General features: G+C 38.2%; 1 protein-coding gene across 11 annotated transcripts in view; it reads left to right on the plus strand.

Moving 5' to 3' along the window:
* Window positions 1–5,928, plus strand: part of Pcm1 (pericentriolar material 1) — a 130,425-nt gene extending 124,497 nt beyond the window's left edge. For 10 of the 11 annotated variants that reach the window (XM_045141604.1, XM_045141607.1, XM_045141605.1 and 7 more), the window contains 3 exons: window positions 2,415–2,507; window positions 2,585–2,699; window positions 3,968–5,928. In XM_045141604.1, the coding sequence (XP_044997539.1) occupies window positions 2,415–2,507; window positions 2,585–2,699; window positions 3,968–3,993 (234 nt within the window). In that variant the 3' untranslated portion in view covers window positions 3,994–5,928. The remainder of the gene's footprint in view (window positions 1–2,414; window positions 2,508–2,584; window positions 2,700–3,967) is intronic. The other variant, XM_045141606.1, reaches the window with a different exon arrangement.
* The last annotated feature ends 7,822 nt before the right edge of the window (window positions 5,929–13,750 follow it).

The raw sequence follows: 13,750 nt of genomic DNA on the forward strand, positions 1-13,750 counted from the left end.
TTCTATCCCAGCACTTGGGAGGCAGAGGTAGGAGGATTGCCGTGAGTTCAAGGCCACCCTGAGAATACAGAGTGAATTCCAGGTCAGACTGGGCTAGAGTGAGACCCTACCTCAGAAAACAAAAACAAAAATTAGTAGAAAGTAACTCTGGTAAGTTCTTTTGACAGCTCTGAAAACTACTAGATTTATTCTTACTATCATTTGATGAGTCCAGAGTTTCCATAGAAGATATTTGACTGAAATTACCTCAAAATTAGATTACAGGGGATCTTCAATTTGAAGTTTTAGCTAGAGTTCCCTGCTGAAAGTTTGTGTTAGAGAAAGCACAGTGGTCAGTGTTGTGGTCTGTGAAGATTAATGTGATGATCCTATAAAATATTTTGTCAGGGGTTGGGAACATAGCCCAGTGGCTAAAGGCTTACATAGTCTGCTGGCCTGGGTTCAAGTCACCAGCACCCATGTAAGCTGGACTTAAAAAATGGCACATGCAGTTGGCATTCCTATGAAGTGGCACATACACATGTACATAAATATGTAAGTAAATTTTAAAAAAAGAAGATATGGGCTGGAGAGATGGCTTAGCAGTTAAGTGCTTGCCTGTGAAGCCTAAGAACCCCAGTTCAAGGCTTAGCTCCCCAGGACCCACATGAGCCAGATGCACAAGGGGACACATACACGTCTGGAGTTTGTTTGCAATGGATAGAGACCCTGGCACACCCACTTTCTCTCTATATATCTGCCTCTTTCTCTGTCTGTTGCTCTCAAATAAATAAACAAAAAAAAATTTTTTAAAAAAAGAAGATACTTTGTCAAAAGAAGCTGTGCTAGGAGGCTCCACTATCATATAAATACAAAATACAAATGGAATAAGATTTTGGTAGGTGAGAATGTTACCAAAAAAAAGGATACCCTAAGTTTTCTACCTGGGTAATAATACATAATGATACAAAGATGGTATTATACAAAAATCTTGGAGAGAACTAGAGGAAGGAAAAATTTAAGAAAAATACGTAAGAAAATGAATTATTAGGGGGCCAGACATGGTGGTGCACACCTTTAATCCCAGCACTCGGGAGGCAGAGGTAGGAGGATCACTGAGTTTGAGGCCACCCTGAAACTATGTAGTGAATTCCAGGTCAGCCTGGGCTAGAGTGAGACTCTACCTCAAAAAAAAAAGAAAAGAAAGAAAGAAGGAAGGGAGGGAGGGAGGGAGGGAAAGAGAGAGAGAGAGAGAGAGAGAGAGAGAGAGAAAGAAAGAAAAAGAAAGAAAGAAAGAAAGAAAGAAAGAAAGAAAGAAAGAAAAAGAAAATGAATTACTAAAGGCATGTGTTGTACTTCTAGTTGAGCTTCAACAGAGTCAACATTGAAAAGTTTGTAAATGTTATAATCTGCTGGATATAATTCCAATGCATTCTGTGAACATGGGAAATAAGGGCTGGGAATGTACGTCAGAAGTAGAGCTCTTGTGTAGTATGTGCAGTGGAATGGGGTGAGTTTGACATTCAGAACCACAAAACAGTGAGGGTGGGGAGAGGGGAAAAGACAAGAAAAACATAGAAAAAGTTTTAAATGTTTTCTTATTTTTAACTAATTATTGTTCAGCATTTGTAAACTTTTTTGTTTTGTTTTGTCTTTCAAATGGGAACCAAAAAGCTCAATAGCAATCTCACAGTTTGGGCTGGGTAGTCCTTTCTGTGATGTGTACGTGCACGCAGGCAAGCACATGTCACAGTCCAGGTAGTCAGAGGATAACCTCCAGGTGTCAGTCCTGTCTTTCCACCTTGTTTGAGACAAGGTGGGTCTCTCTCTCTCTCTCTATCCTCCCCCCACCCCCTTTTGTTTTCTCTCTCCCTCTCTCTCTCTCTCTCTCTCTCTCTCTCTCTTTTTAATGCTGGGAAGGCCAGACTAGCTGAACTTCAGGATTCTCCTGACTGCCTATCATTGTTGTAGGTTCATTGGAAATATAAGTGCATGTGAACTGTGCATGCAGCTTTACTTGGGTACTGTATCTGAACCATTGGAATCAGTTCCTTTAAGCACTAAGCAATCTCCCCAGCCTTGTCATTTTTAAATTATTCATAAGTATGAATGTAGAAGAGAATGAAACATGATATAGTCACTAATATATACTTACAGGATTCACTTTGGGGCTGGCTGGGTGGATAGTTCAGAGATTAAAGGCATTTGCTTACAAAGCCTGCTGGCTCAAGTTTGGTTCTCTAGCACCCATATAAAGCAATAGCAAGAGCCCCTGGTGCACATATATATATGCACACACATAAGTAACTGTAAGTAAGTAAGTAACTTAATAAATTTGGGGGAAAGGGACTCAACTTTATTATCTAGGCATGTATGAATTACATTGTGATGCAGAGGTAAAATGCATTTTTCATTAAACATAATTTATCCTATAGGAAGCAGAATCTGGCAACATTAGTCAAAAGTCTGATGAAGAAGACTTTGTGAAAGTTGAGGATTTGCCACTCAAACTAACAATATATTCAGAGGTATTTGGCTCTCTCTAATTAAACTTTATAATAAATATTATTGAGATGAAAAGTTATATTCTAATTTTCTTCCAAAGGCAGATCTAAGGAAAAAAATGGTAGAAGAACAACAAAGAAACCATTTATCTGGTGAAATATGTGAAATGCAAACTGAAGAATTAGCTGGAAATTCTCAGACACTAAGAGAACCTGGTAAAAGTTATTAATTTTTATTTTATATTTGAAAAATTCTTCAATTATGAACTACCACTTTTGGTTTGCTTTTTAAATATACTGTTAGGTACTTGGAAATTTAGAGGTCATTCTGTAAAAATCTTAGTTCAGCTACTTCATTTTTAAAATGATAGCAAAATACTATATTCTAATTTTAAATGTATTTATTTGAGAAAGAGGCAGAGAGAGACAGAATGGGCACACCAGGGCCTCCAGCACTGCAAATGAACTCCAGATGCATGTGCCCCCTTGTGTATCTGGCTTATGTGGGTCCTGGGGAAGTGAACTGGGATCCTTTGGCTTTGCAAGCAAATGCCTTAATCACTAAGCCATCTCCCCAGCCCCTATATTCTAATTTTAAAACCTTTACTTTTAGCAGAGTACCAGATGCATGAATGTTGTTTAAGGAAAAAAGGTACAAAAGTTAATAAATATCAAGACTTAGTACGTTTGACTTCTGGTTTTTAGTTCTTTATAGATTCTTAAAACTCTGATTTGTTAATGGTTGAAATTAAAATAAAATCTGTCATCTGGGCATGGTGGTGCATGCCTTTAATCCCAGCTCTTGGGGGTTAGAGGTAGGAGGATCTCTGTGAGTTGGAGGCCAGCCTGGACCTACAGAGCAAAATTCAGGTCAGCCTGGACTATAGTGAGACCATACCTGAAGAGGGAGGGGGAGAGAAGCTTAAATATGTTATTTCCTCTGTAGTGTCAATTAAGATACAGCTTTCCTCCTGTCAATATTCATATTGTTTTGGTTTTTCTGGGTTTGTCTTTATTTTAAATGTCCCTTAACCTTGTTTTCTGAGTTAACCTTTCTTCTTACATTATTAATATTAATAAAGTAAACACAGATTTTGTTTGATTATTTGCATGTGTGTGGGGGTGGGGTGCACCAGGGCCTCTTGCTACTAGATATGTGTGTCACTTATTGCATCATACCATAGGTGTAGGGGCTGGAGAGATGGTTTAATGGTTGAAGGCATTTACTTGCAAAACATGACTGCCTGGGTTTGACTCTTCAGTACCCACATAATACCATAATGCACAAAACAGCCCACGTGTCTAGAGTTGGTTTATAGTGACAAGAGAGGGTCTGAAATATTCATTCTTTTTTTTTCCTCTGATTGCAAATAAATTTTAAAGTTATAAAAGTTTTAATTTAAGAAAATATATTTAAAATAAATTTTAGTAAGTTTTAATTAACTAATAATTTATACAGCATTAATTATTATTCTGTTTTTCAGAAGCAGTTGGAGCCCAGAGTGTATGAGATGTCTTCAAACTCTTCTAACTATACAGTCAGTGCATATATAATAATGACACTAAATAAACATCTGTTTTGATCTGTATAAAATGTAAATTAGTTTGATACTGCATTATGATGTGTGTGCTAATTTCTGCCCATGGCAGTTTAAAACATCAGAATCCTGGACAGATTCAAATCTTGACATAGTATGGTTTTTTTGTTGTTGCTTTTTCTTTCTCTTCTTGGCCTTTTTTTGTTTGTGTGCTTTTGGTTTTGGTTTTGGTTGTTGTTTTGTTTATTTCTCATTGTGATGTTTGGTAACATTACATTTAAATTGTAGTTTTAAATAAAGTTTGAACTTACCTGTAAGTATCCTTTTTGGAAATTTTGTTGAATTGTATGTGACAAATTGCTATTCTGTGAAACTTGAGGCTATTCAAAGAGAGTAGTGGGCAAGAATTAGAGAAATAGTATTTATTATAAAGCTCAGCCTTCCAAACCAATGTCAGTGTTGCTGCTATTGGGATTAGTGTTCTTTCCAGCTATCTTCTGGTCCTGAGTAAGAATAAGGCAGAGATAAGGGAACCAGCAATCATAGAATATATGTTCATAACCCAGAGTGTGTGAGCTTAAAATAGATGTTCTCAGTACCTAAAACTTATAGAATTGTCTATTAAATGAATATTTTACAGAATGGCTAATAATTGTCTCTGTTGCCTCAGTCTGAAAATTAAGGGACAAGTTTTATATGATTAGAGTATTTCAATGGAGGCAAGTAACATCTTGATTGAATTTTTTAAGTGAAAAACTAAAGTCGTGTAGGGAAAAGTAAAACTAACAACAGGACATTAAGGTTTTATATGCCTTTGGACAAACTTACCTTTTGAGGTGATAATTTAAAACCAAAGCATAACTTGATTGGGGAGGGGGGATTCTAAGAAAGAAGCAAATTCACAGGGAAATAGTAAAGTATTATGTAAAGAAAACTTGACTTCTTTATTACTAAGTAAATCAACTTTAAAAAGTGATCTGCTTTTTCTCTCCCATACTTAACCACAGACCCAGTTAGGCATTTCAAAACCAGTTAACAGTGACATAAGTCAGTCTTACTGAATTTTACCTTTCAACAGTAGCTGTGTGAAGAATTAGTAGTTAGTTCCAGTTATCCTTTTAAATTTGATATCAATTGTCTAAAATACCCCATATGAAAATAACTTGTTTGGTTTTAAAGTTCTCACTTACCAATACCTTACTATAAACTACAGTGTCCAATCAGAATATCAAATGAAGATTTCCCTCTGAGATCATTTATTATAGTATTACTTAATTTAAATTAAGACCTATATCCCCAACTTTATTAAAACCTATTAGAAAAACTACCAATTTGGAATTGGTAATTCTTAGTTGGATGGCTTTGGAGACATTGGAACAATAAATTGCATTATATAGTCTGTAAATTCTGTATTTTCTAGACTTTAAGCAAGAAGTTCATTTTGGTCCTCAAGTCAAGCCTTACATATTGCAGCTCTCTGCATGCATATTAAAGATAGATGCACTGGAAGACTTATTATGCTATTACCATGATACTATAAATTTTATCAAACCAGCTTTTTTGACTTGTGTTACAACTGCTACCCAGTCCTTTGATTGGTTTCCTATTTCAGTGGTAATTTAGTTATAAAATATCTAAGGATTGAGAACCAATAATATGTTTAATATGTTGTCCCTAGTGACTGTTGCTCAAAGGTTAGGCTTTAAATATTCCTGTTTGTCTTCATTTTTAAGTTAAAACTTTGGTTAGAGATTGATTTGTTTAAAGGGAAAAGGTCATAATAAGTGTATGTTCAGATAAAGCCTAAAACATTGAACTGTCCAGACTCTGAAAGTTCTCTGTATTTTATAACTTTGACTTTGGGTAAATGCTTTTTCACTCTTAATAAAGGTATATCCTACAGACAATCCTGCTTGCATTCTTTATTTAAGTTAGCATACTCACTTAGGCTGTAGAATGCATTCCACAATTTGGGGCTTGACAGTTTTGACTGTAAAGAAAAGCAGGACATGCAAAGTAATGACATACTGACGAGTGAGAGACTTCACTTTTCTTACACTATTTGCTTTGTTTCTTGGTTATGTTGATTTTATATAAATGCCTTTGATGTACACAGAGAAAGCAAAATACTAAGATTGATTCTGTATCTTCCCAGACTTTGAAATATCCAAGAGAATATAAATGTTAAATTTGATATAAAAGTAAGGATAGAAGAGGAAATGAGGATGAGACTTAGAAGGAGAAATTTATTATGCACACAGATCTCACAAAGGATATGTCAGTACACAGCTCATAATTCTAATGCAGCTTAAGCTATGAGACCTTTAATGTTCTCTACCCTGGGATAATGTCACCCTGAGAAAATACTAATACTGGATTTAAAGAGGTGGTTAGTGTTATGGATGGGGGTTGATGTGCTTGTAAAAAACCTGCTCCTGACCTGGTCCTTTGGTTTCTCTAAGAAAGAGCTTACAGGCAGGTGAGGGATAGGCTTTTTCTGACCAACAAGGCTTTTTTTTTTTTTTTTTAATGCCAAAATATAGCTGTGTCTGGTGATGCATGCCTGTAATTCCAGCTATGGGAGGTTGCTAGAGGAAAATTATGAGTTCAAGGCTAGCCTGCAATACAGAACAAGACCTTGTCTCCAAAAAAAAAGGGGGGGGGCTGCTGGAGAGATGGCTTAGTGGCTAAGGCACTTGACTGCAAAGCCTAAGGAGCCAGCTTTGATTCTCCAGTGCCTACTTAAGCCAGATACGCAAGGTGGCGCATGCATCTGGAGTTTGTTTGCAGTGGCTAGAGACCCTGGCATGCCCATTTCTCTCTCTCAAATAAAATGTTTTTTTGTTTTATGTTTGTTTGGTTTTTTTTAAGTAAAATGGGGTTCTGGGAGATGACTTGGGCATTAAAGGCACTTGGTTACAAAGCCTGCCAGCCCAAGTTCAATTCTAAAGCCAAAAGCAAGCAAAAGGTGGTTGTAAGCATTTGGTGTTTCTTTGTAGTGGCAAGAAACCCTGGTGTGCCCCCACACAAACATAAACATACAGATAAATTTTTTAAAAATTTAAAAAAGAGGGCTTGCTCAGCCAATACAGCACTTGCACTGAAGTATGAGGGCCTGAGACATCCCATATTCAATTCCCTAACACCAGTGTATGCAGCTGGGTATGGCCATGCATATCTGTAAACTGAATCTGCAGGAGCTGGTTGGTCAACTAATCTGACTATATATAGCAACTGCATGTTGGGTGAGAAACTGTCTCAAGGAAAATACACAGATGAGGTCACCTGAAGTTCTTTCGTCTATACACATGTATGTGTCACACACCACATATACTGTACACACACATGTCAGAAAGTTTAAAAGGTTAGCATGTATGGCCCTGGGTTCAATCTCCACTACTGCAAAAAAGGGGGGGGGAGATCAAAGGATCATAGAATACAGAAACTAAAGTGATTCAAACAACTGTATACTGGACTGGAGAGATGGCTTAGCAGTTAAGACACTTGTCTGCAAAGCCAAAGGACCAAGGTTCAATTGCCCAGGACCCATATAAGCCAGATGTACAAGGTGGTGCATGCAACTGGAGTTGGTTTACAGTGGCTGGAGGCCCTTGCATACCCATTATCTCTCACTGTCGCTATTTGCTTTATCTCTGTCTCTCAAGTAAATATTAAAAAGAAATACAGAAAACCTTAGTATATAAATAGCTCATCTGTCAAAAAAAAAAAAAAAAAGATACTGGTTATGGATTTCATTACACAAATAAGGGTACCTTGTCACCTTACCTGAAAAGCCAGTATTTCCTGTTGTGTCTGTACAGCACAAACATTCTTTGTCTTTACATGTCTGTTTTCTTCCTCAGATTCACCAGTGTCACTGACAGGTCATTTTCTGAAACATATGGAACAGAGGAAAGTTCTATGCCTACAAATGCTTTCAGTGTACACATAAAAAAGAGAAACAATTCTATATCTTCCTAGATTTAAAAATACTTCTCTCAAGCTGGGCTTGATGGCACATGCCTTTATCGAGAGGCAGACGTAGGAGGATCGCCATGAGTTCGAGGCCACTTTGAGACTCCATGGTGAATTCCAGGTCAGCCTGAGCTAGAGGAGATCCTACCTCAAAAAACAAAACAAAAAAAAACTCTCTCTTTCTCTCTCTCTCTCTCTCTCACACACACACACACACACACCACAAACACACACACACACAAAAACTTTGGACCAGCAATATATACAGTTCTTGATTTAGTTTTAAAACTAATCTACCAGGGCGTGGTGGCTCAGGCCTTTAATCCCAACACTTGGGAGGCAGAGGTAGGAGGCTCACCGAGAGTTGAAGGCCACCCTGATTACTACAAAATAAATTCCAGGTCAGCCTGAGCTAGAGTGAGACCCTACCTTGAAAAAAATCTAAATAAATAAAAATAAACTAATCTCGGGCTGGAGAGATGGCTTAGCGGTTAAGCGCTTGCCTGTGAAGCCTAAGGACCCCAGTTCGAGGCTTAGTTCCCCAGGTCCCATGTTAGCCAGATGCACAAGGGGGCACATGCGTCTGGAGTTCGTTTGCAGTGGCTGGAGGCCCTGGCGCGCCCATTCTCTCTCTCCCTCTATTTGTCTTTCTCCCTGTGTCTGTCACTCTCAAATAAAAAAAAAAAAAAATTAACAAAAAATGTAAAAAATAAAAATAATCTGGGAGCTGGGAGTGGTGGTGCACACCTTTAATTCCAGCACTCTGGAGGCAGAGGTAAGAGGATCACTGTGAGTTCAAGACCACCCACCCTAGGACTACATAGTGAATTCCAGCTCAGCCTGGACTAGAGTGAAATCCTACCTCGAAAAAACAAAAAAAAACCACTAATGTGGGACTGGAGAAATGGCTTAATGGTTAAGGCATTTGCCTGCAAAGCCTAAGAATCCAGGTTCATTTCCTCAGTACCCACATAAGCCAGATGCACAAAGTGACACATGTGCATTTGTTTGCAGTGGCTGGAGGCCCTGGTGTGCCCATTCTATCTGCCTCTTCCCTCCCTGCTTCTTTCCCTTCCTCCCTTCCTCTCAAATCAAATCTCAAATTCTTTATATTTTACTTTTTTATTAGATATGGACATATTTTGTATATAAACATCACATGTTGGTATCACCCTTTCCCTCCTCTCTACCCTTTTCTGAAGAGGCCTTTCTCATTGGGGATGCAGGTCAACCCATTGGTATTGTGGGCCATGCATTATAGGGCAGCAGTCAGTTATGGGGAAGAGGCAATGTCTCCATGCAAAATGTCCCAAGTTGTGGTTCTAACAATCTTTCCACCCCCTCTTCCACAAGATTTCTTGAGCCATGTTGGGAACTTTTAAAATCTACTTCAGTGATGGGCACTTAGGAGCATCTAGATGTCCTGTTGAGTGTCCTCAGTATCTTTCTCCATCACCCTTATGCTGATACCAGCTTAACTGAGCACAGCATTCTTGCTCATTTCCCCAATTCTTCTGTGGTTTCAGCTGGGGCCGGGGTGGTGGAGGGCACTGGGTCCTTTATCTCCTTAAGTCCAGTTCCCATCTAAAAGAGAGAAGCAGATTCTCCAATGGAGAGTGAAGTCATCACCAGTTAAATGGGGTAACCATTATTAATTTAGAGAGATTTATAAGGGTTTAGACAGTGTTATAGTGTAAGGTTAGTGGGAGCTTAACAATGGAAAGCAGAATCATTATCTGGATATGATTCTGACTTGTTTCCCAGTTCCAGATTTGGTTTTCTTTTCACTGAGCAGATCTGTTAGCCAATCCAAGAGCAGTTGGTTACCCCTCATGGTTGTGTGCCATTATTACACTTGTGTAAGCATCATGCCTGGTTGGTTGTTTTTGAGTTGCTTTAGACAGATGTTGGCCACTTTCCCCCCTGGTAGCTCATGTAGCACTTTCCAGCACTAGATAGGCTAATTATGTGAGAACTGGCTCTTCTCCAGATTCCAGTCAGGTCTCTCCATGGTCCATGCTGACAGTGATTGGTGTCTTCAGCAGTAGGGTCTTACCATTAACTTCTGGTGGGTAATCAAGGGCTCTGGCAGAAGTCTGTCTTGTTTGTTTTGGGAGATCTAGTAGGTCTTTCTGATCAACAGCTCGTTGTGGGTGTAGACCACATCCTGGTACAGGGAATTACATGCCAATGCTAAGGGAGACAATCAAAATCCAGAGAAGAAAGAGAAACAGGATTCATTTGAGGTTAGGTTTCATCTCATTCTCTCCAGATGCCTTTCATTCAGGTGCTCCCTCTAAGGTTTGCTTGAGGGTTCCATGTTTTAGTCTGATTTCCAGGATATAGAATTCTATGCTACCAGTTCAGTTTGGGTTCAGATTTTTGTGGCCCTCCTAGCCTTTTCCCTTCCCCCAAACCCTGCCCTCCCTATTATCTAAACCTCAAGATGCTTATGTCAGTTATGTCAGCAATTTGGGCTGGTCCAGGTTAGGAACTGCAGATGAGTGAGATCATGTGATGATTGTGTTTCTTTGATGGTGTGACTTCACTTACAATGATCTGTTCCATGTTCAACCATGTTTCTACAAATTGAATGTGTCATTTTTTCTTACTGCTAAGTAGATATATCACATCTTTTGATTATCCATTTAGCCAATGATGGGCACCTGGGTTAATTCCAGTTTTTAGCTATTATGAATTGAGCGGCTATAAACATGGTTGAGCAAATATCTCTGAACTGAGATGTGGAGCTTTTATGATAAATGCCTAGTAAGGGAATAACAGGACTGCTAGTAACTCTATATTCATCCTTTTCAGGAGTCACCAAATTGATTTTCACAGTGGTTATACCAGCTTACATTCTCACCAACAGTGAATGAGGGTTACTGTTTCTTCATAGCCTCGCCAACATCTGTTTTCATTTGATTTTTTAATGTTTGCTATCCTTACTGGGGTAAGGTGGAATATCATAGTTGTTTTAATTTGCATTTCCTTAATGGTTACAGATGTAGAACATCTTCCTACGTGTGTGTTAGCCATCTGCAATTCTTCCTCTGAGAACTCCCTATTTAGTTCTCTGCCCCACTAATGGGAGTGGGTTGTTTGATGTTTTTATTTAGTTTTTTGAGTTCTTTGTAGACTAGATATTAGGCGTCTGTCAATGTTATAGCTGCCAACGATTTTCAGTCAGTGGGTAATTTATTGGCTTTGCTTATGGTATGTTTGTCTGTGAAAAAGCTTTTCAGCTTCATGACATCCCATTGGTTGAGTGCTTATTTAATTTCCTTGGCTACTGGAGTTTTGTTCAGGAAATCTTTTCCCAGTCCTGTATCATGGAGCATGCTTCCTATTTTTTCATCTAGTAGTTGAAGTGTTTTGGGTCTTATATTGAGGTTAATCCATTTGGACTTGACTTTTGTATATAGTGAAATGAGTGGATCTAATTTCATTTTTCTACATATGGTCATCCAATTTTTCCAACACCATTTGCTAAAGATGCTGTTTTTTTCTCCAGCCTACACTATTGACCCCTTTTTCAAAGATCAAGTAGCTGTAGTAGCTTGCCCTAAAGTCTGGGTCTTCAGTTCTCTTCCATTGGTCTATGTTTCTGTTTTTATTCCAGTGCCATGCTGTTTTTGTGACTATGGCTTTGTAATATAGCTTAGATCAGGAATGGTGATACCACCAGAGGTGTTTCTTTTGCTGAGGATATGTTTGGATATCCAGGGCCTTCTGCCATCCCAAATGAATTTTGAGATCACTTTTCCAATCTCAGTGAAGAATGATGCTGGTATTTTAGTGGTATTGTGTTAAATCTGTATATTGTTTTTGGAAGAATTTCCATTTTCACAATATTAATTCTACCTATCCAGGAACATGGAAAGTCCTTCCATCTTCTTAAGTTCTCCTTTATTTCTTTCTTGAGTGATTTTAGGTTTTCATTATATAGTTCCTTCACATCCTTTCCTAGTGTTATTCCAAAGTATTTAATTTTTTGTTGTTTTGAAAATGGGACAGTCTCACTGATTTCTTTCTCTGTATATTTGCCCTTTGCATATAGAAAAGCTACTGATTTTGTGCATTGATTTTGCATCCTGACACTTTGCTGAAGGAATTTATCACCTTTAGAAGTTTTTGGGATGGAAACATTTGGGTCACTTATATAGGATTGTGTCATCTGCAAATAGGGCTAACTTGACTTCTTCCTTTCCTTTTTTTTTTTTTTTTTTTTTCCTTCTCCTGTTTTATTGCTTGGGCTAGGACTTCTAGTACTATGTTGAAGAGCAGTGGTGAGAGTGGGTGACCCTGTCTTGTTCCTGATCTCAGTGGGAACTCCTTGAGTTTTTCCCCATTAAGAATTATTTGGGCTTTCAGAGCTATATATATATCCTTTATTGTGTTGAGATATAAACCCTCCATGCCTATTCCTTCTAGTGTTTTGATCATGAAGTGGTGTTATATTTTGTCAAAGGCCTTCTCTACATCAACTGAGATGATCATGTGGTTCTTATGGTTCAGTTTATTTATGTGGTGTATTACATTGACCATTTTCCATATGTTAAACCATCCCTGCATCCCTGGGATGAAGCCTACTTGATCAAGATAGATAATGCTTTTGATGTGTTGTTGAATTCGGTTTGTAAGGATTTTGTTCAGGATCTTTGCATCTAAGTTCATTAGGGATATAGGCCTATAATTTTCTTTCCTTGTTGCATCTCTGTCTGGTTTTGGTATTAGGGTGATGTTAGCTTCCTAAAAGGAGTCAGGGAGGATTCCCCAGTCTCCGATTATGTGGAATACTTTGAGAAAAATTGGTTTCAGTTCCTCTATGAAGGTTTGATAGAATTCAGCTGAGAAGCCATCCAGTCCTGAACTTTTATTTTGGGGGAGGTTTTTGATTACCTTTTCATCTCCATGGGTGTGATAGGTTTGTTTAGAAGATTAATCTGCTCTGAGTTTAGTTTGGGTAGGTGTTATGTGTCTAGGAATTCATCCTATTTCTTCAAGATTATTTAATTTTATGGAGTAGGGTTTTGGAAGCATGTCCTGATGATTCCTCCAATTTCATTGATGTCTGTATTGATCTCTTCTTTTTCATTTCTGATTTTGTTAATTTGAGACTTCTCTTTTTTGTGCTTGATCACTTTGACCAAGGGCTTGTCAATCTTGTTTATTTTTTTCAAAGAAACAGCTCTTCATTTCATTAGTTTCTGCTCTAATATGGAACTCTTTGGGTTGGATAGTTCTTGTTTTTCCAGCGCCTTTAGGTGGACACTCAGGTTATTGATTTGTGATCTCTGTCTTTGTAGTGAAGGCATTTAGGGCTATGAATTTTCCCCTTATGACTGCTTTGAGTCCCATAAGTTTTGGCAGGGTGTGTTTTCATTGTTATTCAAATCTAGGAATATTATAATTTTTAAAAAGATTTCTTCCACAGCCCAGTCATTGTTTAAAAGTGTGTTGTTTAGTCTTTGGGAGTTGATGGCTTTTTTTTTGGGGGGGGGGGCGTTGTTTGTTTTTCAAGGTAGTGAAGGCTGACTTGGAATTCACTATGTAGTCTAAGGGTGGCCTTGAACTCATGATGATCCTCCTACCTCTGCCTCCCAAGTGCTGGGATTAAAGGCGTGCGCCACTACGCCTGGCTTGATGGCATTTTTGATGTATCTCTTGTTAATTTCTAGCTTTAAAGCATTGTGATCCTACGTGGTGCAGAAAGTTACTTCAATTTTCCTGACTTTATGAAGGCATAATTTA

Source organism: Jaculus jaculus, chromosome 1 (assembly GCF_020740685.1).
Source record: "Jaculus jaculus isolate mJacJac1 chromosome 1, mJacJac1.mat.Y.cur, whole genome shotgun sequence".
NCBI classification, from domain to species: domain Eukaryota; kingdom Metazoa; phylum Chordata; class Mammalia; order Rodentia; family Dipodidae; genus Jaculus; species Jaculus jaculus.